Source organism: Garra rufa, chromosome 13, assembly GCF_049309525.1.
Source record: "Garra rufa chromosome 13, GarRuf1.0, whole genome shotgun sequence".
Classification (NCBI taxonomy): Eukaryota; Metazoa; Chordata; class Actinopteri; order Cypriniformes; family Cyprinidae; genus Garra; species Garra rufa.
Genome location: NC_133373.1, coordinates 39064547 through 39092525, shown reverse-complemented (window position 1 = coordinate 39092525; position 27979 = coordinate 39064547). Strand labels below are relative to the sequence as shown.

At 36.8% G+C, this 27979-nt stretch overlaps 1 protein-coding gene across 1 annotated transcript; it reads left to right on the top strand.

The window, feature by feature from the left end:
- Positions 1-23: 23 nt before the first annotated feature.
- Positions 24-27864, top strand: mgab (MAX dimerization protein MGA b). The gene is made up of 21 exons (XM_073852801.1): positions 24-895; positions 4315-4726; positions 6996-7119; positions 7188-7295; positions 7531-7632; positions 8412-8504; positions 8592-9172; positions 10105-10336; positions 13215-13387; positions 13512-13655; positions 13840-13885; positions 15230-15708; positions 15786-15981; positions 18798-19121; positions 20307-21415; positions 23694-23788; positions 23888-23921; positions 24066-24269; positions 24357-24477; positions 26981-27058; positions 27140-27864. The coding sequence occupies exons 1-21, from the start codon at positions 48-50 to the stop codon at positions 27205-27207; spliced, it is 5571 nt and encodes a 1856-aa protein (XP_073708902.1). The 5' UTR covers positions 24-47; the 3' UTR covers positions 27208-27864.
- The last annotated feature ends 115 nt before the right edge of the window (positions 27865-27979 follow it).

Sequence of the window (27979 nt, the reverse complement as noted above, 5' to 3'; positions counted from 1 at the left end):
TGTTTAGTTTTTCCAGCAGTTTCAGATGCTGAAATCAGTCGAAGCCAATGCCAGATGTGGACCGGCCTGCAGATGAGCTGACGTTTGCAGCGATGGACAGCACAGCAGAGGGAATGCTGGGAAACAACGACATGATTAAAACAGCAGCTGATGGGTTTGTTGCTCAGGCCGTGGCTTTGAGACCCAGCGACGTTTCTCCCACACAGAGCGCTTCAGCGGCTGCAGATATGGACGTCACGCTGGAGAACGAGTCGGTCTGGAGCCGCTTTCACAGCCTGGGCACCGAGATGATCCTGACGGAGCAGGGCAGACGCATGTTCCCCTGCTGCCGCTTCCGTCTGAGCGGTTTACAGCCCGACCTCAGCTACTTCCTCATCATGGACATCGCTCCTGTAGATGATTTCCGACACCGATGGAACGGGGAGACGTGGGAGCCTGACGGAGCCGGCGAGACGCACCTCCAGAGTCCTGTGTGTTTCCATCCTGATTCTCCGGCTCCGGGTCAGCGCTGGATGGACGGGCCCGTCTCCTTCTACAAGGTGAAGCTGTCGCACGGCTCTCAGGAGCGAGATGATGTTGTGGTTCTGCATCCCATGCGCCGCTACCAACCGCGCCTCTACGTGGTTCCCGTGAGCGCCTGTCCCGATCAGACTGTCCCGCTGGACGGCCCGGACGTCCACATGTTCACCTTCCCTAAAACAGAGTTCTACGCCGTGACCAGCTACCAGAACCCCACGATCACCCGCCTCAAGATCGACTGCAACCCCTTCATGCTGGCGTTCAGAGAGGACGGCCCGAGCGCTCGCCTCATTCAGAACAAACTCAAGCTCGCTCTGAACGGACGCTCGCCGACGCCCGCGGGCCGCCACAACAATAACCATCACAAACACAGCAGGTGCGTGTCAGAAATGATGTTGCAAACAAACATTTATGACTTTAAGACCTGTATTTAGTAATTTTTTTTAAAATAAGTAATCTAATAATCAGAAAGCATAGCTAATAAATTGAAATAATTAATTATATGCTATTTAATAACATTTTATTAAAAGTTTAACAAAAATTTCATTTTTAAGTCCCCATGAATTCCTTTTTATTTTTTCACAAATTAAGCAGGGCTCGAAATTAACTTTTTTACTTGGTAGCACTGGTGCTCCCAACTTTAAAAAGTTAGGAGCACCAAAAAAAAAATTTGGAGCACCCAATGAATATTAAGGAGCTGCCAACTGCCAATTGAGCAGATCAGCCAGCACTCATCCCGGCATTTCTTTTTAGTAATGTGCCAAACTTAATTCTTCATGGCTGATTCTGATTGCTGATGCTTTACAAGCAAATGGGCTGACTCTGGATTCTGAAAGGCTTTTTTAAAATATTTATTTTAAACCTTAAGCAAGGGACAAGAATATATTAAAATATGAGTACATGAACAAGATGTTTATTTTCTCTATTATAGGTTGAGCCATTTAAATTAGAGCCAACGACTGCATTTTTAAACAATCTATGGTAGAAATAACAAAAAATAAACTACACAATTCTTTCTTAATCCTATTAAGTGCAAACAATAAATGCAGCCATAATCAAAGTAGGCTACTCTCTCAATTTCAAAGTGCAAATAGAGACCGAATTTTTCAAGCATGATACAGAGCTATAGACAAATACACAACCTATTATAACCCACATACTAATAAGAGCCTGTATGTCATGTAGCCTAATTTGCGCACATTAGGGAGTCACTCTCTAAACGTGGGATGTTAAAATTGGCTTTGAATGCGCGTGCATGTTTTGCTTTCGGTTTGGTTTTGACGATCGCACTAAACTCTCGGCGGTGCTGACCGTGCATTAACACATTAATTTAACAAAAGAATTCGAAAGAGGGGGACCACAAACGGGATTTTGAAAAGTCTGATGTGAATGTATGCCTTGTACATTATACTGAGGCGGAGGCGCCAGAATTGCATCTGACAGAATGTGCGCTGCAGCACGATACTATTATTTCTTCAAAAGCATATTGTGAAAAGATTTTAATGGTCCACAATCAAAAATCATAATCAAATCATATCACACACCCTTAATTGCAATGCAGTTTGTGCAAATCCGAAACGGAAGTTGAGAGAGAGAAGAAACAACAACATTTGGAGCAAAAAACTCCAAAGTGACAGGGAGTGATTGACGGCTAATATCTCAAATCTGCATTAAAGTTAAGAATTTAAAGATTCCGTTTAATTGGTTATGTACTATTGGAGAGAGAACGGCGAGGCTGTCACTGCAGCAGCTCACAGCAGTCTGTGCAGTAGTTAGGCTAGCGAAAGTTTTGTAATGCAATGAAAACAAGTCGCACCGCAACAATTTCTTGCACTCGCACAAATGATCCCAAATATATTTAGAGGTCGCGCAGATTAAATTTTGGGAGCATATGCCACCAAAATGGTTGCAATTTCGAGCCCTGTTAAAGGAGAACTCCGGTGTGATTTTGACCTGAAGTGTATTGAATCATGATACCGAGTGTGAACGTACCTTGCATATCTCATCTCGTCTTGTCCACTGCTGTCCGAAATCTGGGGTCAGTTATCCGATGCTCACAACAGGTTGTCAGTGAGAGTCAACAGGGCATCGGAATAGCCATGTAAATAAATCACTGTTTTACGCCATTTACGAGACACAAAGTAGCTCCACACCTCATTGGTAGACTTCCAAGGGCCCTGACATTTAAAACGAGACATTGAGAACTCAGAAAAAGCACCGGTAGTTTATTTACAAGTAGATTTATACAGACATTTTCCACCAGGAACAGACCGGTCGCCGCCATCTTAAATGTAGTCACGATAAGTCGAGTGTCGAGCACGAAGGAAACTACAACCTGATACGTTGATAACCAGATAAATTCCTTGGTGCTCGACACTCGACTTATCGTGACTAAATTCAGGATGGCGGCGACCGGATTTTCTTTTCCAGGTACTGTCTGTATAAATCTTCTTGTAAATAAACTACCGGTGCTTTTTCTGAGTTCTCAATGTCTCGTTTTAAATGTCAGGGCCCTTGGAAGTCTACCAATGAGGTGTGGAGCTACTTTGTGCCTCGTAAATGGCGTAAAACAGTGATTTATTTACATGGCTATTCCGATGCCCTGTTGACTCTCATAGACAGCCTGTTGTGAGCATCGGCTAACTGACCCCAGATTTCGGACAGCTGGACACAAACCGAGATGAGATATGCAAGGTACGTTCACACTCGGTATCATGATTCAATACACTTCAGGTCAAAATCACACCGGAGTTCTCCTTTAAGGAATCAGTGTTCTGTTTTAATGGTTAAATAAAATTTTAGTAATTGAAAGTAGCACTAATCATTTGAAATCATAAAACTTATACAATTTAACATCTATTTATTGAAAGATTAACACATTTGTGCTCTTTTATTTTTTAACCAAATTTTATTTATTTTTTCCCAAATTATTATTATAATTTTTTTGTTTTAATTTCATATTAAAAAACATTATTTATTGGTTAAATTAAAATTTTAGCAATCAAAATGCATCTAATTAATTTAAATATTGAAACATATACAATTTAAAGGTTTAGGGCTGTTTTATATTTGGCTTTTGAGTTTATTTCCTCATGTTCTCATTTTTTTTCTTTAGTATGCTTTAATGGTTTAATTAAAATTTAATAATCAAAATGTTGAATCAAATGAATCTGCAAGCTTTATTGAATTATTTATGGTTTAATACAACTTTATTATCAAAAACAGTGGTAATCTAATGAAGGCAATGTAATAAATGAAAATTTAATAATTCTATTTTTTTTTGGCAAACACAGTGCTGCACAACAGAGGTTTGTTGTAAAAAATTGAAGCATAGAAGTCAATAAATCACATCAATACATGATTATAGTGATTATAAGTTTAGAGCTGCAAAGTGATTAGTCACGATTAATCGATTCAAAATAAAAGTTTGTTTGCAAAAAATGTATTTGTATGTAAACACTCCTATATAAATCTAAATATTTTACATAGAAATCTAACATTTTTCCTTAATATGTACTAATACATGTATGTGTGTGCATTTATATATACTCAACAAATATACACCATACACACAGTATGCACACATCGATTAATCATGACTAATCATTTTTCAGCTCTGATTATCTTTGGTTTTTAGTTCTTAATTTAACCTGCTTTTGTGTCACAAGAAGGAAGTTCTGAGCCATATTTTACTGTAAATGTTCTTATTCTTGTGTTTTGAACACATTTTCTAATAGTTTTCATGAGATTCACCCTGTTGTCATCATGATATTTGATCTTCTTTCACCTGTTTAGCAGCTCAACACTCGGACGTCATGAATCTGAGGCCAGTGAAGAGGGAATCCTGTCTGACAGGAAGCGGCCGTCTCATGATGAACTCGATGACGGTGAACGGCTCATCAGAGATGACTGTGTTCCAGCTGAGCCTGTGACACTGAGATCATCTGAGAGCTCAGAACCAGACAGAAGTCAGATCAGCTCGCCCAAACCCTCGAGCGCTCCGACCCGTCCCGCTGCCGGCCGTGGCTTGAAGCGTGTTTACCGCAGGGGTTGGAAGAGCGGGGCGAAGAAAGCCAAGTCCAAGTGGTGGTCTAACGTGAAGAACCACAGATCTGCTGCCGTCAGCCGCGCCGCCGTCACTAACACGTCCATGCGGCCCGACCTGGAGGATGTGGAGGGCGTGCTGTTTGTGTCCTTCACTGCCAAGGTATGAAAGATGCTTCTGAGTTATGATTTATGAAGATAAACATTTATGTGTTAGAACACCTCAAATTAGGGATGCACCGAATGTTTGGCAACTGAAATTATTCAAAAGCAAAAAGGCTGAATGCATGATAGCGAACAATGAGGTGACGTGATCAAATAGAGGAGTGCACTAATGATCAAACATGTGGTCAGTGTGGAAGCATTTAAAACTGTCAGAGAAAGACACAAAACTCATTCCCAGCAGCGACAGTGAGAGACTGTTTAGAAGCGCATCGCATGTCTTCATGAGAAGAGAAAGGTTACTGTATGATGACTGAAATCATCCATTAGTCAATCAACTCCAGAACGTTCTGTTGTCTAATACACCAGACACCAATTGTGTTTATTCTGACAGCAGCTCCTTAGCCAGGGTTCAAAGACCAAAGATAATGCTAACAATAATTCCAACAGCTCTATTAATACATTTATTCTAACATTCTCCTTTACTCAGCAAGGCTGCATTTATTTGTACATTAAAAACACATGCCTGATTCAAGAAGGGGCTCTTAAAAATGGCCAAAGAAGCATTTGGTCCTCCCTCTGGAACTTTCTTGAAGGTACTCAGTGACTATGTCTTTCTAAATTTGGTTTATAATTTCCTTTTATTTATGTCTTTGCTTCTAAGCATTTGTATGCATTTAAATGTCTAACCCTAACTGCTGTACTTGTTGTTACGAGATACCAGTACCACTGTTGTTTGATTGAAGAATTTAATAAAAAAAAAAAAAATGGCCAAAGAATATTATTTTACTAACTTATTCATTTTAAAGGAATGTATGTAGGATTGTGGCCAAAACTGGTACTGCAATCACTTTCAAAATACTGTAGAATGGTGTATTCCCTCCGCCTGACTCGAGGTTGCGAGCTAAGCTGCAGGATCCAGCAGGAACGTAGGCTGCTAAAAGGAGCTTCCAATGGCAAGTTCAAAGGCATCTCCTATACAAATCCTTGTTTTATTTCAGACTTTGTCACGACGTATTTCGGATTCATAACGAGGTCTTTTAGGTTTCGTAACGTTATACATGTTTATGTATATGTATTATCTAGAGCAGAGCTGGCAACCCGGAGGACGAAACTCTACTGACTTCGTGATTGGTCGATATCTGGAGGGTGGAGCCTCAGGCCAAAACACAAAATGACTACAATAACATCAGTTGAGGGCTGCAACTCTCACTTTTAAATGACAATATCCTGGCCGGACCACTGTTGTCAGTGATATAAGTATTTGAAATGAACATGATTTCTTAATGTCTAGTGACATGTCAGGGCCATTTTATGATGCCATTTTACTGAAATAAATTTCTTACATACGGTTCCTTTAAGTTAAATTGTGGTTTGTTGGTAGGCTGTAATGTCTACTAGAATGTTAGAAATGTTCAGTGTTCAGGGGAGACACTGCAGGCAAAAACACTGTTTTTTCATGCACCTGTCAAGTTTGAGATTTTGGGCTTTTTGGGTTTTCATAAAATGTTTTTTCAGACTAGTGGAAAGAAAACATCCAAAACACACTGAAGTGTTTCTTTTATAGCACTTTATCTAATTGTCAATAGATTTCAATTACAATGCATATTTTTTAAAGGCCATTTTCTCAAAATGAGTTTTTTTCTCCTACACTGAGCCATAAATCTCCACTTCAGCTGCACTTACACACACCACACTTTACATTTTTATTACTGTCTATATTCTGAAGGTTTTTACAGAGGGATTTGTTCAGATATAATTTGCTTGATTTTATTCAACTTTTTATTCCCCCAAAAATTGTAAAAAATATAGTGTTTCCTGTCTTAAGTTTTTTTTTCTGAATTATGGAGTGGCAAAATGAGATACCCCAAATTCCCTTTGTAAAAACCTTTGACCGTTAATATGTAAAAAAAACATTGAACAAGAATTCAGAAACTGACTTCATCCAGTGTTTAGTTTTTTCACCTGGAGTGTCTCACTTAAGTAAATATATTTTTTCATTTTTTAATTGATTTTTTTCATTTTATTTTATTAAAGCAAGACAAACATTTAAAAAGCACATTTTGGCTATTTAATTTATGCAATGGTGAAAAAATTGGCAAAATAAATGGGAAAAAAACGCATAAAACTGTATTCGGTAATCTGCCTTCTGCCCAGCGTTTAATTTTGTTCAACTTTAGCCGAGAACTTTAATTTCGGTGCATCCCTACCTCAAATGTTAATTTTGTGCGTGTGCTGGATCGCTCTTCATCAGCTGGTTTGTGTCACAGGAGGCTCTGGATGTTCATGTTGGAAAAACCAGGAGATCTGAGGAGCCATCTCCATCATCATCATCATCATCATCATCATCATCACACACACAGACTCGAGCGGAGACCCCAGCGCCTGATGCAGGTCTGTACACTCGTGATCGCTGATCGTCCTCCGCACTGAAGCGGTGCTCATGTCTGTGGTTTGTGCAGGAGCTGGTTTATCATCAGAAGACTGGATCTGTGAGCAGGAGCTGGTCTTACTACAACACCTGAAGAAGTTCAAGAACCGGCAGATCATTCATCCTGTACTTCAACAAGGTAAATGCAGACCGGCACACAAACATCAGCAGATCTGTGAACCCTCTCCAATGATGTTTTGAGCTAACAGTGAGATGTGTGATAGTCAGCTTCGTTTAACACACTTTCAAATCCATTCAGTAGAAAATGTGAAAGGAAGCAGATCAGATACCTGCAGCACTCATAAACCATCTGCAGTTTGTCTTTTGATTGTCTGGTTCATTAATTTCTGTTTTCTGTTTTCGCTTCTCCTCAGTCGGGATGAAACTGAATCTTCTGGATCCGGCGGCACCCATAGACCTGCATTACCTGGGTGTTGCTTTACCTTTGCCCTCACCTGTCCTCACATCATCCTCCCGTAAGGCTCTATTCAATCTGTTTTATAATTTTGTTTTTTTTATTTAATCTTTTTGTTTTATGCATTTTAATTTTTTAGGATTCTGTCTCAATGTTTAAACTAACTTTCAGTAATTAAAAAGGGTATTAAAGTTATACAATTTAACAGCAACTTATTAAAAATTGTATTGCTTATTATTACTCTGATTCTTTTTTTTTATTCATCTTTTATTTATTTTAATTTAATTTTATATTAGTTTAAAGTTATATTATTTTTATTTTATTTATGTTTTATTTTTTCAAAAATGTTGCTTTATGTTTTCTGTTTTTTGTTTTAAAGCCAGATAATAATAATATTATTATTGTTATTATTTTTTATTTTTAATCAATCAAATTCGTAAAACTTTAAAAAATTTAGTAACATTTTCACAATAACAGATCTCTGTGAAACATTTTATTGTTGTGCTTTTAATTTTTCTGGGTTTATGATTTAATACATTTATTTAATAACAAAGTGATGATCAAATGAAGTTTAATTAATAAAAAAAAATCATGAAATGAAGAAAACGTTTTTCATTTGACTAATTTTAACTAATTTCTTTTTTTCTTTTTTTTTTGATAAAGTGTTGCACAACAGAAGGTTATTGTTAAAAATAAAACATGTTAAAAGTAATGTGATATTTACAAAAAGCTACTTGCGGTAATAATCGTGAGATTTTTTTTTCTTCATAAAACCTTAAAAAACATTCGATTAATGATATATTAGAATTCCGGTTAATTAATTAATTTCTTTGTGTCCAGACGCTCCTTTCGTTTCTCGCACTGGAAAGACGAGCAATCTGTCCAGAATCAAAGGCTGGATGGAGAAGTTGAATTCTAAGAGCCCAGTGGACAGTAAGCACATCAACAATAGCAGCTCCTTCATGTGTTGGGTCGACTTCTCTTCAGGTGTCATTTTATCATGTCTCTCATCCTGCTCAGGCTCAGCCAATCATTCGGCGTTTTCCTCGGTCATGCTGGATGAGTATCTGGAGAGCGAGGGCCGGCGGATCAGCGAACGGGCCGATGTGTTTTCAGCGAGCGCTCCGTCACCTGTGTTCTATCAGCTGCCCCACAAGAGCAGCAGCTACGTGAGAACCCTAGATAGTGTGCTTCAGACACGCACCTCGCCGCCAAACCCCGCCTCCTCCGGACTCAGTGACAGCCACACAAACAAGTTCCGGAAAAGACGACGCGTTAGAACGGCTCCGCAAACCGCTGTGCGTTCTTCCTCAGCGAGACTCCGATGGAAACGCAGCGCTTCTGAAGATGATCATCAGCGTCCTGCGGCGTCTAGCGCTCCTGTTCAAGTTTACTCCAGACGCAAGAGAAGGTACCGCCGGCGGAAGCGCACGCTCAGGTTTAACAGAGATGCTGTGGATGGAGCGCCGTCCCTTACATCTGCTCAAAAACACACAGAGCTGTTGATGCAGGAAGAACACGCCGTCTCTCGTGGACAGAGACCCACTCACATCAGCCCTGACAGAGCCGCATTCGCCCTGAGTTCACTGCTGACTGCTGAGGTACGTACTGAACAAACCCAATCAAATGATTCGCAAACCCACTCTAAAGATCCAAACTGAATCACACTACACACTACTTAACACTCCCATGTAAGATTACAGCACACTAACTAGGGCTGTATGCTGTCATTTTAGCATTTCCACGCTACTCCAAGGTTTCCTAGTTTTCCAAATGAAAAAAAAATGCAATATATAATATATATTTTTTATATTTTATTGTTTTGCTTTTAATTTTTCTGGGTTTATGATTTAATGCACATTTATTTAATAAAACGGTGATAATCAAATGAAGTTTTATTATTTTTTTTTAAATGTAATGCAATGAAAATTTTTTTCATTTGACTACTCGTTTTTACTCATGTCTTTTATTTCTCATTTCTTTATTTAAAATCTATTATCATATTATATATATATATAAATATTATTTACTTATATATGTGTATCTATATAAACAAAAATTAAAACAACACATTTTATGTATACAATATTTGCAAAATAAAAACAAGACAAACAGAAGATTTTATGCATTTGTGTATGTGTGCTTATCAAGTTGAAATTATTGTTTTAAATATTAATGCATCAAAATAAAGCTCTAAAACGTTAGATATAGTTACATATGTTATAATAAATTTATAACAGTTTTAAATACTATAGTAATTTTAAAATTAAAATAAAGCACTAGTTTTTTTTTTATATACTTTAAAATATAATTTCTGTGAAGCAAATCTGAATTTTCATATGACTAATAACCAACATCAGAGAACTGTGAGTCTTTCATAAAAGTATGAAAATATTGTTCAGTTTTCTCATACTGGGACTAAAAAGCGTTTGCTCCTAAGACGTACAGTAAGAATATGTGTAAGAATGCTATGATTTTCTATATAATGAGTTTGCTTGAGTTTGTTGATATGGATTTTCTCTGATCCGCACAGAAAGCAAAGGCGTCTGTGTTTGGTACGAGGGACGTCAGTGAAGGTGTGTGTGTTAAAGACTTCTGTCGGCTGGGCTGTGTGTGTGACAGTCTGAACAGAGAACTGCGAGGATCTACTCACTGCAGACGTGTGCAGTGCATGTTCAGCTGCAGCTGCTTCAAGCACAAGATTCTCCTGGTCCGCTCGCCGCAGATCAGCCAAGAGCACACCGTCAAGAGCCTGATGGCCTTCCGTAAGTCTGCACGCTCCAACCGCCAATCAGTGTTAGTAGCAATCAGATTATTTTTTTTATTGTTTAGATTTTATGCCTTTCAATTAAAATTTGTTGAAGAGGCAGTTATCACCATGAATTTCCACTTGCTTTTATCAGTAATGCATCACGACCTGGGATATACACACTACCGCTCAAAAGTTTGGGATCAGCAAGACTTGTAATGTTCTTAAAGAAGTCTCTAATGCTCATCCAGGGTTTCCGCGGGGTCTTAAAAAGTCTTAAAAAGTCTAAAATTTAAAAATCAAAATTTTAGGCCTTAAAAAGTCTTAAATTCGCTGTTCTAGGTCTTAAATAATTTTACACAGGTCTTATTTTTCCGATGTCCATGTAACGCTACCTGTAATGCTCATTTAAATTCTCTTTTTGTTGTTTCCGTGGTGTTGTAGTTCTTTATTTCACTATTCCAAATATAATTTGCTGTATTTAAACTACAAATGAGACCAACATGCAATAGCCAATCAGCTTTCTGTTATTGCCGCGAGTCTCTCTCGGATTGTACAGCAGAAGTAAAATGGATTTAACTTTTTAGCTATGAGGGAGTGCAAGTTTAGCGATACTTAGCTTGAAAAAACTGAATATAGGGCTTGGCTAAGGCCAGTTGTTAACAACTAGATTTTTTTCTCCCTCTGTGGAAGTTACTACGTCTTCAGAATCGCAGTAGCAGAATACAGGTCAAACGACCTTTTTCTGTATATAATGTTATCAATAATAATAAATATAGGTCGAGCTAGCTGATCGCCAGCCTTCGAAATACTTTTAAAATGTTTTTTTTTTTTTTTTTACTTGCCCGACCGAACAAACCGCCTGATTAAAACTGAAGTGACAAAAACAACTAGCGAAGCATCGAAAGGCAAGAAAGATTCATATTTTAATACATTCAACGTAAACAGAAATTGATAATGGATATGTGTGTATTTCTGGTCTATTTGTGACATACTTTAAAACAAATGAATGTAACCGCACTCTAAAGAAACACACTGAGGTAAAAATTTCAAATGTATTATTTATTTATGACATGATATAGTTCAGTAATATACCAAGTGAGCTTTTTGCTGAAAATTCTCACAATTACAAATGTTACATTAATTTTAGCTCAATAAAAAAGTAGTTAGTCAAGTAGTTACTTACATATTAGACAATATGCAACATTAGCAGAAGCATTCTCCTAGCAACGTTCTGCTATAATTCAGCGTTTTGCTCGAATCAGTTGAAATAACTCGCTCATGAAGTGACTTACCGCCACCTGCTGGTAGTTTAGTGTGTTTAAAAGTATGCCTCCACACCCAACATTTCTAATGTATATATTTATAAATCAATAAATGTATTTAAAACATTAATCTCACTTTTAATTTTGCAGTGTAAATTATGTAATCTCACTGCTAACAGCCATTTAGAATTTATTGATAAATTCATAAAATAAATTTCAAAGGTAATGCATACATTTCAAAAGTAAAAAAAAAAGGCCTTTATAAAGGTAAATCAAATATGCAGATTTAAGATGTAAAAGCTAATAGAGCACTGATGAAAATATTGCTTCAGAATTTTTTTTTTTACATCAGATATTTCTAGTGGTACTTTTATGGGGATATTTTGTGTGGAATAGTATCTGCTGATATGAAAAGTTCACAGTATATCGTAGTAATAAATTTAATTTATGACAGCCATGAAATTATGTTTACTTTTTACATTAAATATTACATGTATGCATGTAATATAATATCTATTTCCATTACAGGTTCGGTCTTAAATTTCATATAAGGTGGTATTAAAAAGGTCTTAAAAAGTCTTAAATTTCACTTGTTCATATCTGCAGAAACCCTGTCATCAATGCTGCATTTATTTGATCAAAAATACAGAAAAAACTAATATTGCAAAATGTTATTACAATATAAAATGTTTTTTTTTTCTTGTGATGCAAAGATGAATTGTCATCAGCTGTAACTGCAGTCTTTAGTGTCACATGATCCTTCAGAAATCATTCTAATATGCAGATTTATTATTAGAATTATTAAAATTGTGCTGCCAAATATTTGTTTGGAACCTGTGATTTTTTTTTTTTTTTTCAGGATTCTTTGATGAATAACAAGTTAAAAAGAACAGCATTTATTTTAAAATATGAATTTTTCTAACAATATAAATCTATGCTATCACTTTTTATTAATTTAACACATCCTTGGTGAATAAAATAATTTGTTTCTTTCAACAAAAAAAAGAATACAATTTTACAGAGCCCAAACATTTAAACAGTAGTGTGTTTTGTTAGAAAACCTTTTTATTTTAAATAAATGTTGTTCTTTTTAACCATTTATTGATCAAAGAATCCTGAAAAAAAAAAATCACAGGTTCCAAAAAACTATTAAGCATTTTAATAATAATAATAAAATAATAAATCAGTATATTAGAATGATTTCTGAAGGATCATGTGACACTGAAGACTGGAGTAATGATGCTGAAAATTCATCTTTGTATCACAGAAATAAATTACATTTTAAAATATATTCACAAAGAAAACAGGTATTTTAAATTCAAATAATATTTCACGATATTACAGTTTTTTTCAGGATTTTGATCAAAGAAATGCAGCCTCGATGAGCAGAAGAAACGTCTTTAAAAACTATACAAAAATCGTACTGATCCCAAACATTTGAGCGGTAGAGTATATTTACAGTAGCTACTACAGACGTCAGTTGTTTTCAGCTTTTGTACAGTAATTTTTACAGTCAGATCTGAGTGAAATGAACTTATTCTGTGATTGTAGATTGTGTTGTAAATGGTTGTGTATCTCTTGAGCGCATGATGAGACGTCCCGTGTCCCGTGTTTTGTGTTGTCACACAGCCGTTGCTGACCCAGGATCAGACGGCAGACCGGAGCCGGCGCTCAGAGTAAGCAGCCTGTGGTGCAGGAGAACGGGTGAGAACGACCCCGAGCCGCTCTTCACTCCTAAAGCCGCCGCAGCACCGAGACGAATGCCGCGATATCATGCACCCGCGCCGCGACCCAGTCCTCAGGTCAGACACCATTCATGAAGTATTCTGAAACTCTCCCATCCAAGCTAGAAATTGTTTAAGTGCACAAATGCTGCCTACTGTATTCTCATTATTTGTTTATTTTATTTTTCTGTCCTCATCACAGTTGCAGGAGACGGAGAAGGACCCGGTTTACATGTACCTGGAGAGCATGATGACTTGTGCTCGTGTGCGAGAATATAACAGTAACCCTCCGCCGCAGGTGCACTTACTGCCCGCTTCTAAAAGCATTCCAGCATCTGATGAAACGGTACTTTAAACACTCACACTCACACACACACACACACTCACACACACACACACACACACACACACACACTCACACACACACACACACACACACACACACACACACACACACACACACAGTGTTTCTGCTTGATTTTCACTTCTCCTTCTGTTTATGCCTTTGTCTTGTTCTCTCTTGACTGCAGATCAGTGGCGTGTCTCAGCTGCGTCTCACTGCGTCTCAGAATCCAGGTCAGTAGGACAGATTCACACTTTTACATACACATGGGTCAGGTCATCTTTTATTTCTATAGGGCAGTACACAAAAGAGATTGTTTTAAAGCAGCTTTAAACTGCAAATAAACAGAACATATCAGAATAAATAATGCTAAATTAAAAGAGTAGTGCACTTTCAGAACAAAAATGTAGAGATAATATACTCACCCCCTTGTCATCCAAGATGTTCATGTCTTTCTTTCTTCAGTCGTAAAGAAATTATGTTTCTTGAGGAACACATTTCAGGAGTGTTCTCCATATAGTGGACTTCTATGGTGCCCTGAGTTTGAACTTCCAAAATGCAGTTTAAATGCAGCTTCAAAGAGCTCTAAACGATCCCAGCCGAGGAAGAAGAGTCTTATCTAGCCAAACAATTCATTATTCTCTAAAAAAAAACAGACAATTTATATACTTTTTAACCTCTTATCTTGTCTATGTGTGTGTAAACTCAAGACAGTTAGGGTATGTCTAAAAACTCCCATCTGATTTTCTCCTCCAACTTCAAAATCATCCTTCATCGCCGCAGAAGTACCGACCCAGTGTTCATAAAGTGAACGTGCAAAGATCAAACACCCTTTACAAAAAAGGTAAAACAAAGATGTGGGATGCTTTTTAAGTTCAAGAGACAAATGAGATGGGAGTTTTTTTGACTGTGCATCACAGCCGAGACAAAATGAGTATTTGAGGTTAAGTATATAAATTGTCAATTTGTTTAGAAAATGACTGATCATTTGGCTAGATAAGACTCTTCTTCCTCAGCTGGGATCATTTAGAGTCTTTGAAGCTGCATTTAAACTGCATTTTGGAAGTTCAAACTCAGGGCACCATAGAAGTCCACTATATGGAGAAGATTCCTAAAATGTTTTCCTCAAAAAACAAAATTTATTTACGACTGAAGAAAGAAAGACATGAACATCTCGGATGACAAGGGGGTGAGTACATTATCTCATCTGTACATTTTTTGTTCTGAAAGTAAACTTCTTTAAATCAAGATACATTTACTAGAGATGCGAAATGAACATGTGAAGTTTTGCTTTCTGAGAAATTGAACAAAATGAAGTAAGTTTATAATTAAAACAAGAACCAATATCTGTTTTTATTTGAAAAGGTAATTTTTCTTACCTAAACAAAACCTGCAGAAATGCTGTATTCTAAAATAGCCCCTTCAGAGTACATTTTTTATGGTGTCTTTCTGTTGAATTATTGTCTTTTTTTTTTCTTTTCATTTTAATGTGTGTTAGTGCCTTGTGTCCAGTGTGGAAATGGTACAGCGTTCTGTCCGGTTAATTATGGATCAGTTGTTGTTGTGTTTTTCTCTAGATGAGCGCCGTAAGCCAAAGGAGCCGGAGCCCACTAAAGTGCTGGAAATCATCTCGGGGTGTAACTGGGAGACCCATCGCTCGCTGGTGCTCAAAGAACTGTTCCGCTGCGTCAGCACGAACCACGTCTCCTCCGCTTTCTACATTGACATCTACAAAGTGGAGCTCCTCTCCAAAGATCTTAAAAAAGACGAAACCGGATCCACGTTGATTTACAAGGTGAGCGTGTCCCTCGGACAGAAGCAAGAGAAGAGTCGTGAGCGGAGGCAGAACGCCAAGAAACGAGAGCATACGTCACATCAGAAAAGCTCTTCCTGTCAGAAAATCAACAAACCGAATGTGAATGAGAACCAGCACATCACAGAGACAAACACAGCGGAGGAGACACAGCCTAAACACTTTCCTCTTCTGTCTCGAGTGGTTCCCGCTGGTCATCTGAAGGCTGGCAAGAAGACGCTATTGCGCTCTGGACCGATAAAGGTGAAGTCTTGTATTTAAGTAGTCTCTGAATAGTGTTGCTCTTTGATGAAGTGTTAACTCCTCATTGTTGATTTCAGGTCAATGGAAAAACATACGCTCAAGCTAAACTGATCCTGGGCCGGATGGGAGCGCTGCATCCAGCTAACCGTCTGGCGGCGTACGTCACTGGCAGAATAAAACCACTGACTCAAAACACCAGCAGATCGCTTTCCAAAACACTTCACACGAGCGGTTCAAACTCAACTCTTCTGATCGATCCCTCAAAACACACAGGTACCTTCTGTCTTAACACTGAGACACTGGAGCTTATCTATACATAACGATTTAAATTTGTAATATGACTAACTACGTGATTAACTACATTAATTCATGTGCTTAATCTCAAATCAATCACACATCGAATAGACGTTTTTTCTAAAATGTGGCCCTGGACCACAAAACCAGCCGTTAGAGTCAATTTTAGGATAGGACAGTGTTTGGTTAAGTGTCATAATCTAATCATGACAAACTATATCATTGGGAAGGTCTAAGACTCCTAAATAGATATTTTACCACTATTTTGTAGGAAAAGTAATAAATTCATTTATGACAAGAGTGCATTTCAAAAAATCTTAATCATAACCGGGGGTTCAGACCTGTTTCACAAAAAGACTTTCTTCATTGCCTTTTTCCCTATCACACTTTAGAAATCATAAGAAATTATATATCAGTTGAAAACTTTAAATCTCAAAATTCATCCTTTAAAAAACATTGTAAAATCAGACATTGCATTACTATAAAAATTGTACATGAAAATCATATTACAAAATGTTTTCATTCATAAATTATAAAAATGTAACTTTGGTGCATTTTCAAGTCTATGTTCAAAATTAGGGCTGGGCGATATGGCTGAAAACTATATCACGATATCGGTGTTTCATATCGGTCGATATCGATAATTATTGATATTTTTATGACCCATTTAAAATAAGGACCAGGAGAAAAATATATTACATTCAAACATTTTTATTTTAAACTTAACCTGCCTCTGATCATAATCCCCTCATTTATTAAGACAGAAATGTCAACAACCATGGAAAACTCAAATAATTAAAATGTAAACATAAGTCTAAAGTCACAATATACACTTAATTATCTCTTAATCCTCAATTCAAACCCCATTCATTGTGGATGAAGTGAATGGTCAAGCTAATGTATGGCCCAGAAGTACAGCTTGACCACAGGTCAGAGGTTCTTGCAAAGTACTTGGCTGATAATATTTATTGCTGCACAGATTGCTGGTTGCCAGTAGCCAATGTTACTTCTTTCCTGGTACTTTAGCCTACTTTGTGTAATAACAAAAACATTTATTTCAGTGAAAAAATAAGTCCAAAACTTTCAACGTTTTGAACAATAGGACCCTACAAACTTTTGCTTTTTTCAGAAATTCTTGTTTTAATTTTTCTGATAATCAAATGAAAGCAAAATCACTGATTTATTTTTAAAAATAAAAATAAACGGAGCTTTACTGTTAAAATTGATACATAGAAGAAAAATTATATTCAGTTAAAAAAAGTTTTAATAATAATAGTATTTTTTCAACAATTAAGTGGTGACTCTTTTTTATTTTATTTTTTATCATATATATTGTTTTATGTAAATTATTTAAATGTGAACATATAAACACCTGCATTATACTGTACAAATTAATACAAGACTAATTACATGTTAAACCGTACTTTTATTTTGACAGGTTGCCGTGAAGTTTCAGTGTGTAATACAGTATGAATGATGCTAGTTTCACTAATGAAACGGTAAAATTGACAAAAAGTGACACTCACAGCAGCTTTGGAGATGTATTTATTGGAGTTTGTCTGTTCATGTGAGATGCAAAGGCCAAAAATGAGCGCGAGCGTCACGTGTGCAGAATGCGTGTAGTGAAAATAAAACGCGTCTCCTCCATTCATACATAGAGAGGCAAACGGAACATGCAGGATTCATATTGAAATGGTCTTTTTGCATTTCAGTTTTCACAGACACTAGTCCATATCGCGATCTGAATTAATTAACAGACCAACTTTTGATTTATTGATCCAAAAATCGACGAATTCTGCGGCATTCCGCCCTATAGTAAAGTCCGTTTTTATAAATGGAGTCCGCGATCCCGTCTGTGAGGAGACATTGTAAACGCGCGATCATGTAGAGACAGAAATCACATGCCGTCGTGTAAATAAGATGAATAACATAAGGCTATTTAGTTTGTTTAATACAACAACAAGGGCCCGTTCTGTAGGAAAGATAACCTTTACTTCTATTGTGATCTGGCGCTATATAGAAAATAAAATTAACTGGACGTTAAAGGGGGGCTGGGCGGGCTGACGAAGAATACAAAATATCGAACGTTTTATCGAACACATTTTTTATTGATATCGATCTCTTGTCTATGGCGATATATATCGTTATCGTTTTATCGCCCAGCCCTAACAGGGTTCGTACTGGGGCTTGAATTCTTTGAAAATGCTTGAATTTTAATGTAGTGTTTTCAAGGTTTGAAAAATGCTTGGGTTTTGGATTAAGTGCTTGAAAGTGCTTGAATATGCAGTTGCATTGGTTTCATATTAATTTGCTTTCATACTTAATAGTTATTTTTTGTTAGACTTATAATATGTGACCAAATATTTTAAATTATATAATTTGTATACTGTATGTTGGCTATTTATATTAGGCAATGTTATATGCAATCCAGACAGTTGTTATTTTTAATAGCACAATAACATCTGATTTAAAATAAAGCACTCATGTATGTGAATATGTAATTTACCACAGTGCTGGAAAATCTTGAAAATGCACCTTGAAAGTGCTTGAAAAGTGCTTGAATTTTACTTTGGAAAAGGTGTAAGAAGAACCCCGAGTTAATATCCTAATGATTTGTGAGATAAAAGCAAAGTTGATCAATTTGACGAATATGTTACGAATATGAAATTATTTTTTTTTAGTATAAATGACATGATACTCTACATGTTCAATCAAACCGCCAGTAGGTGGCGAGGTTGGGATTTATTCATTATGTAACATCTTTCTGTAAACTGCTCTCACTTTGTCTTGTTTAGTGATCCAAGCAAACCAGAGTAAAAAAGCATTCAAAATGCCCATTACCCAATCTCCGGCGATCCCCAGGGCTCCTAATGGCCTCAGACGTACAGCTCCAAACTCATCTAATCCTGGCCGTGTTTCAAACGCTGTAGCTCCGCCGGTCTCCGGTGCTGACAGGATCCTCCCGGCTTCGGCTCTTCCGCCGGGACAGCAGGTGATTCTGCAGCCGGTGGCAGGAATGACGGGAGTGAACATGTGTCAGTTTAACGGCCAAATGATCCAGCTGGTGCCCATCTCTCCAGCGGTACCCATGCAGCTGCAGTCCAGCGCTGACAGCACAGGTTAATGATATAACAGGGTCTATTCTATTAAAGTGCTGTGTTCTCACCAATGTCCTGGGAAATATATCACATACACACTACTGCTCAAAAGTTTGGAATCAGTAAGATTTGTCAGTCAGATAAGGCTGTTCATTTGAACAAAAGTGCAGGCAAAAATTACAATTAAAATTAAATATTATTCTAATGAAAAACAATGTTTTTCTATATTAATTAGGGGTGGGCATAGATTAATTTTTTTAATCTAGATTAAATCTTGGAATTAATCTAGATTAATCTAGATTAAAATGGCTAATTTGAATTCTGCTGAAGGCATTCAGAATATGTGTGCTACCCAAATAATGACTAAAAGTAAGTCTTCGAGAACAGGCCAGGTGGTGCATTAGATCAGCTCCCAACCCAACTTTGAGAATAGATTAACGGCGATATTTTTTTATCGCCCGATAAGAGTCTCACGTTAACGCCGATAACGGCCCACCACTAATTTATATTGTTAGAAATAATTTATATTTTGAATGAATGCTTTTCTTTTAACTTGTTATTCATTTAAAGAATCCTGACAAAAGGGAATCACATGTTCCAAAAAAATATTTTTCAGAAAAAATAAATAAATTTTGATCAAATAAATGCAGAATTGATGAGCATAAGAGATATCTTTAAAAAAAACAATTACAAGTCTTACTGATCCCAAACTTTAGAGCAGCAGTTTGTGTATAGTGGTGATAAAAAACCTTTAAGAAAAAAAAAATTATTAAACTGATTATTAAAATGATAATAATGAAATGGAATTCTATTTTAAAATGGCAGATTTTTTTTTCCAAAATGTAAACAAATTATATGATATTCCTTAAAAACAGCTTTAATAAATTGTATTATTATATTTATTATTTTATTTATTTAATTATTATTATTTATTATATCTGTCATAATTTCTTCAAGTTAAACCAAACTTTTATTTTAGTCGGTTGTAGTGATAATATGTGCGTTTTAGTGCGTATCTGCTTAAAGTTTTCTCAAATGAAATGGTGAAATGTTGGTCAAGTGACATTTTTACAGCCCTACTTTTGATTAATTTATCCAAATATTTTGAGTACTTTTTTTGTTGTTGTTCTGTCTGTGTCTTCTGCATTGTGAAAATCATATGGCTGTACAGTTCAAATATAACATTCTCACCGGGTTTCTCTACAGGAAGTGCTCAACAAGACCCACAGACGGCTCAGATGACCACATCTATGTTAGTGCAGCAGAGTCCAGCAGCTCCAAAGAAGTCTTCATCTAAACCTCTTCCATTCATCGTACCCAGAATCCATGCAGTGCCAGGAAAGACTGTTTTTACCATTGGAAGCCCTGCAGCTCCTGGTCTACAGAACGGTTTACTCGGTAAAACTGGGATGTTTTCCTTCAGGATATGCCCACCTTCTGCTGAGAGCAAGACCGCAAGTCTCGAACAGACAGGAACAGCTCCAGAATCAGCAGGAATTGCTTCCACGATGTTACTTCCTGGAGGATATCGGTTAATAAAACTGCCCATGTTCATCAATCCCACCGTGAACAACCCGACCGCTTCCATACCCGCCGAATGCACTGAGAAATCAACCGAAAAGAGCCATGAGACTGAAACGACTCAAGAAAACACTACAGAAAACACTCAAGAAGACCCATCCACACACCGGTCCTCAGTCTCTGTTAAAACAGAACCGTGTGAAGATCCGGTCTCAGAAGAGGGTGCTCCAGTTATCATCAAAGTGGAGTCTTACAGTGACTCGATGCAAACAGACGCTTGCAGAAACGGCTCTGAGCGACCCGAGACAGAGAAAACCTCTGTGCACGTTAAGATCGAGCCTTGCGACGATATGGACCAGTCCTGCCAACTAGATGACAAGGGTGAAGACTTGTTCCGCCAGGTCAAAACAGATCCTGACAATGAGCTGATCATCACAAACATCAGTCATCTGAAAACAAACACTTCGCCCTCCATTACTGACGTCCAACAGCATCTGAGAGACCCTGAGGAGATGAAGGACAGAACGGGCCTTAGTGCTGGTTTTTCATGCTCTTTATTTGAGGGCCGCACCTCATCGGTGTTAGCCAAGCAGAGTTTCACAGTCACTTCTGAACACACGCACGACTCCAGAAGAGCTGAACACAGACCTGAGGAGATCCAGAACAGCATCGAGCGGCCGCGGAGGAGGAAACGACAGGCTTCAGACGATCCACGAGCTGATTCTGAGGCTGAATTCAATGAAGGGAGCAGCGCAATCATGTACTCCAGTGACGGATGGACCACAGAAGACAGCGTAAGTCAGCACTCCATCGCATATGGACTAAAATTACTGCAACTTTACCCAACACTAAATACTAAAAATACTGATTTCTCGATTTTAAGTGATTCTTATTTTTGATTCCTAAATCCCAAGATTTGATCTGAGCTGTTTTCAGTTGATGCATGAACAATTTAATAAAACTTTATTTGTAGTTCTTCTCCCATCCAGTAAATCACAAGCTTTGAGCTGTTACTTTAGAAACAGAGCCTCAGCTTTCAAATTCTGCCGATGTTAGAATGAAATTTACTAGGGATGCACCCAAATGAAAATTCTTGGCCAAAGCTGAACATGTTTTTTCCCCCATGTATTTTTCCCTATTGCATAAATTAAATAGACAAATATGTGCTTTTTACAGTTTTGTCTTGCTTTTCAAAAAAAAAAAAATCAATTACAAAATAATTTACAAATATTTACTTAACACTGAACATTTGTAACATTCAAGTAGACATTATAGCCTACCAACAAACCACAATTTAACCTAAAATGACAATACTAACATTTCTGAATGTTGACTTTATTTTGGTGCAAGAAGAGCTCAGTCCTAGTGTTTGCTGGCAGCAGCAGATTTGTGAATGATTGTCATCTTTGGTCTTTGAACCCTGGCTAAGGAGCTGCTGTCAGAATAAACACAATTGGTGTCTGGTGTATTAGACAACAGAACGTTCTGGAGTTGATTGACTAATGGATGATTTCAGTCATCATACAGTAACCTTTCTCTCCTCATGAAGACATGCGATGCGCTTCTAAACAGTCTCTCGCTGTCGCTGCTTGGAATGATTTTGTGTCTTTCTCAGACAGTTTTAAATGCGTCCACACTGAACACATGTTTGATCATTAGTGCACGCCTCTATTTGATCACCTCACAGCATTGTTCGCTATCATTCATTTGGCCTTATTTATAATTTCGGTTGCCAAACATTTGGTGCATTCCTAAAATTTTGGCAATAAACATAACTAAACAAAAGAAGGTGTTAAAAGAAACAGAACAACATACTGAAATGAATTTTGAATCGATGTAATTGATCAATCAGTTATTTAGCCTCAGAAAGACGTCAATAAAACAGCTTGTGATCAGTAACATCACATTTACCTCAGGAAAGACGTTTAATGAACCAACTCGAAAATGACTCTAGAGAGGAGCATTATGATAAATATATGTACTATATTACACGCCACCAGTGTTGGGGAAAGTTACTTTTAAAAGTAATGCATTACAATATTGAGCTACTTCCTAAAAAAAGTAACTAATTACGTTACTTAGTTACTTTTTATGGAAAGTAATGCGTTACTTTTGCGTTACTTTTTAAATCTGGGCAGGGCTTGCTTGTTTGTTTTTAATATAAAAGGTTGTATTTTTGTCAAATGTAAAAGCCTTTTCACAGCAAAATCCTCAGGTTTAGAGAAAAGTAAATCTCCGTCTGTACAGTAGACCGCAGAAGAACAAATGTCAACTCTTCAGCAATAAAAAGAGGAAAACAAATGTTCGATTATCTTGAGTCATTTGTGTTTATTAGTCTGGATGAATCGGATCATCGAAGGTCGGCAGCAAAGACATCGGTTCATAAAATGGGATTAAATACATAAAGGATATTTGTATATTTGTTTCTTTTTTTTAGTGAGTGAGATGAATTAATGCATGTTCACATTTATTCTAGAGCTAAAGTAACATCTTACTCTTGATTTCTCTCAACATGAGGACAGGAGAGCTTTTAATCAATAAATGGAGGAAAGTAACTGGTGTTACTGATTTGAAAAAGTTACTCAGATATTTTCTTGTCAATTAAAAAGTAATGCGTTACTTTACTAGTTACTTGGAAAAAGTAATATTATTAATTAACTTGTTACTTGAAATGCGTTACCCCCAACACTGCATGTCACTATATTTTACTGAACCTGTTCTTCAATGTTTAATGTTTAAATGAATCTGCCATTAAAAAAAAACATTTGCTGTTGTCATAACTTTAATAACACAGTTATAGTTTTTTTTTGTGTTTGTGTTTTAATTTAAATATTTGTTTGCAACTTTTAACATTATAAATAACATGCACTGAACAATATATATATACACAAATGAATGGAAATCGAATCTGATTCAAATTGAATGCAATCACAAGATGGTAAATCAAAGTTGAATTGAATCATGCGGTTTGTCTCAGTACCCAGTCCTAATATCAACCTTTAATTGAATCAACATGAAGAACAAAGTCCGTTTGAATCCCTATTCTCAGATTGTACTGTGTTTCGATCCTAGAATGATTGGTGCAGTGAGGATGATGTTGACATCGAGGCGTTTGAGGAGTATGAAGAGAAGATGAACATCAGCCTCTTAAGAGCAAAGGCAAAACGGTGAGTTGATGACAGTTTCATTTCTTTGACTTGAGTTTGATCTTTCAGGAATCTTCTTATGACAAACTGCTGCTCTATTCATTCAATCTCTCTCTTCAGGAAAACACAGCAAGCAGCTCAGTATCAATGGCTTGTAAGTCTCTTTATTCTTAATTTTCTTCAGTCGAGTTAGTTTTGCTCACTGAGGCATTATGGGATGCTTTTCTGTGAAATGCAATAATAATAAAAAATGCATCTGTAAAACAATCGCTTGTATGATACTTCATCTTTTTTCCAGCAGAAATGTAAATCAATAGGAGCGTCCCATCATCCGGTGCGGTTCATGTCTGATCTGCCGCTGTATAAGAGAACGTGGCGTCTGAATCAGACGCTCAGAGAACGGAAGCAGGACGTGGAGCTGCTGCAGAGTTTAGATTCGTTGAAGAGGGCTCTGGGCATCGAAGCAGACGACATGATGAACACTCAAGACCTGCTCCGAGAGGTGAGCCCGTGATGTCCTGCGGGATCAGGAATGATATCTACTCGTGTGTGACGGCAGGTTCATTGACGTGATGTTGCTCTGTCTCAGGCTTGTCGGATGATCGGAGTTCTCCAGGATCACAGCACATCTCTGATGGCCAAGAAACGGGTTTTGATTCGCCAGTATTCTCATTATCAGACTCTGATCTCACGCCGCTCCGGTGCAAACGGTAAATCATGAGCGTTACGGACCGACTGTACAGACGTGTGTGTGCGCAGATGATAGTGTTAGAGCTCTGTAAACTAAATATAGCCTGATATTAGAGATGGGATGATAAATCGAATCTTCTGAATGCATCGTGAATCGATTCTGAGTTTAGATTTTGACAGCAGATTAAAATTAAGCTCAGAATCGATTTCAGAAATAATCGCAATGTGTTTGGAAATCTTAGAATCATTTCTCGATTCGCGTTGCAACGATTTGTCCCATCCCTACCCCAACAATCCCAATCATTATATCCCAATAGTAATCAGAAAAATCTAATGTTTTGAAATTGACTGCATGTGTTTTTGTTTTTTTGTTTTGTTAAAAATCATATTTGCTCCATCAGGCTTTCTTGGCTCATATAGTCTGATCTAGTGAAAATATGGAGGAAACAACAGCTCAAACTGAGCAAAAATATTAGTTTGCTGCAGTTGCTATTATTTAAATGATGAAATACTGATGCTTGCAAATCAGTAAATCAATGAGATCTTTCTAACAGTAGAGCAGATACTGATATAAAATTATCCAAATATCAGTGGTCACTCTATATCTCCAATAATATGTTTTAGTAAAATGAGACTGAAATGATCCAAACATATACATCAATCCAATGAGGATTATGAGATGAACAAATAAAAAAGTGAAGGAAAGAGTGTTAGAGCTCTGTAAACTAAATATAGCCCTGATATTCGAGGTGGGACTATAAATCGATTCACGGATTAATTCTGAAATCTTCTGAATGCATCGCGAATCGATTCTGAGTTTAGATTTTGACAGCAGATTAAAATTAAGATCAGAATCGATTTCAGAAACAATCGCGATGTGTTTCGGAAATCTTAGAATCCATGCTGAATCATTTCTCAATTCGCATTGCAACGATTTATGGTCCCATCCCTACCTGAAATATGACATTTATTAATCAGAAAAATCTAATATTTTGAAATTCATTGTAAAAAATCATATTTGCTCTATCAGGCTTTCATGGCTCATAGAGTCTGATATATGTGACCCTGGACCACAAAACCAGTCATAAGGCTAAATTTTACAAAACTGAGATATATACATCATATGAAAGCTCAATAAATAAGCTTTCTGTTGATGTATAGTTTGTTAGGATAGGACAATATTTGGCCGAGATACATCTATTTGAAAATCTGGAATCTGAGGGTGCAAAAAAATCAAAATACTGAGAAAATCACCTTTAAAGTTGTCCAAATTAAGTTCTTAACAATGCATATTACTGATCAAAAATTACATTTTGATAGGTTTATAGTAGGAATTTTACAAAAAATCTTAATGTAATATGATCTTTACTTAATTTCCTAATGATTTTTGGCATAAAAGAAAAATCAATAATTTTGACCCATACAATGTATTTTTGGCTATTGCTACAAATATACCCCAGCGACTTAAGACTGGTTTTGTGGTCCAGGGTCACATATGAGCTCAAACTGACCAAATTTAATAATTTGCTGCAATTGCTAATATTTAAATATATATAAATACTGATACTTGCAATGTAAATCAATGGGATCTTTCAAACAGTAGAGCAGATACTGATATAAATATATGTCTCAGTAAGATGAGATTGAAATGATCCAAACATATAAAGCAATGCAGTCCAATGATGATTGAGAGATGAGCTAATAAAACGTTCCTCAAAAGATGTGAGATGTTTTGGAGGCTTGAGAAGATTATTCCTCCGCTTCCTCAAAAGATCCTGATGATCAGATTTGAGACTAAAAAATGATTAATGGAGAATCAAGTAAAGCCAAGCTGCTTCAGTCCAGCAAGTGTTCATCTGGAAATGCCACCCTGCAAAAAATACTTTTCTTACGTAGATGTTTTGTCTTGTTTCCAGCCAGAATATCGAAACGTTTTTAAATCAAGAAGGATTTTCTAGACGAGTAAAAATTATTTTCTTGTTTTCAAAATAAATCAAAATTAATTGAGTTTTTGCTCAGAACAAGCTAAATAATCTGCCAATGGGGTTAAGAAAAATATTCCTGTTTTCTGTTTAAAATTTAGATTTTTTTTTTCTTACCCCATTGGCAGATTATTTTGCGTGTTCTGAAAACAAGAAAATAGTTTTTACTTGTCTAGAAAATCCTTCCTGATTTAAGAATTTTAAAATATTTTGGCTGGAAACAAGACAAGAAATCTAAGAAAGAAAAGCATTTTTTGCAGTGTACTACAGTTATTCTGATGTTTACTTGATGAAAATCAGTCAAGATTTGACAGCAGAAGCACACATGAAGCACCAGCCGGAGGTGGACGTTTGTACAATTACACTAAAAAAAAAAAAAAAAACGTTTAACTGGATAAAAAACTCAGATGACAAGACATGGAATAGATTGAGTGTGACAGTAAAGTTTGATCGTTTAGAAGCATTAAAAATGCATATATCAAATATAATACAGTGGCTTTTATAGGGTTAAACTAACATTGGTTGTCTTTTCCTGTGACAGGAACAGTGTTACAGCAGAAAACAGCAGCTCCTTCATCAGCCACAAGTCCATTAGAGACGACTGCACACAGTCCAGCAGGTGAGTCCATGATGAATCCAGTGTTTCAGGAGCATTGGTGAAAAATACAGTGAAAACATTCACTCTATCTGCTCTGTTTAGTGCTGAAGAGACGTTTGCCCAACGTAATCCTGCAGTCCTTCACCGAGATTGAGCCTCCCAGACGATGAAGACGAGTGCCGTCATCCAGGTCAAGTGCTCTGAGCTCTGTGTGGATGTACGATGCATTCATGAGTCAGAGAGAGGATGAAATAAGATGTAAAACACAAACACGTCGTCTGCAGGTGTGCTGCATCTCCTCCTGAATACCGTAGTAAACATGAGAGTAAAGCGTCACTCGCTCTCCCATCATGAATATCTCCACCTGAGCCTGAATCGTGTTGATGGAGCAATACTTTGATTTTCCGCATTTACGGCATGAGTTTGAACAATCTTTGTAAAAAGCAGTTATGTATGAATATTTCTCAGGATATTACTGGATAATAAGCTCATTAACCCACATTGGGGTGACACTTCTATGGAGTCTGGTTTAATACTAAACATTTTTTGCACAATTTATGGATTATGTGTTCCTTCCGTTGAAACAGATTTATTTTTGTGATTTATGTCATTATGATATGAGGCCTTTGTTCGTTTGCTTTCATTTCTAATCACTAATTCATCTTCCAGAGATCTAAACAGAAAACACCTCAGTAACTCAGAACCTGATGGATCTTAATGCATTCATCCTGTCAACTTTGTAAATTATGTGGATTCTTTCTCTTTATCACATTGAAATGGTCTCAGAATTGAGTTGATATAACAGCTTTGTGTGTAAATAAAATGTAAATCCATGTAAATGTTTTGCTGTCTTGCCTTCATAAATGTAGCAACACTATTTTAAATACAGAAGTTAAACATGAAACATACTGACAGAACATGATTTTGGCAAGTACAATCAGG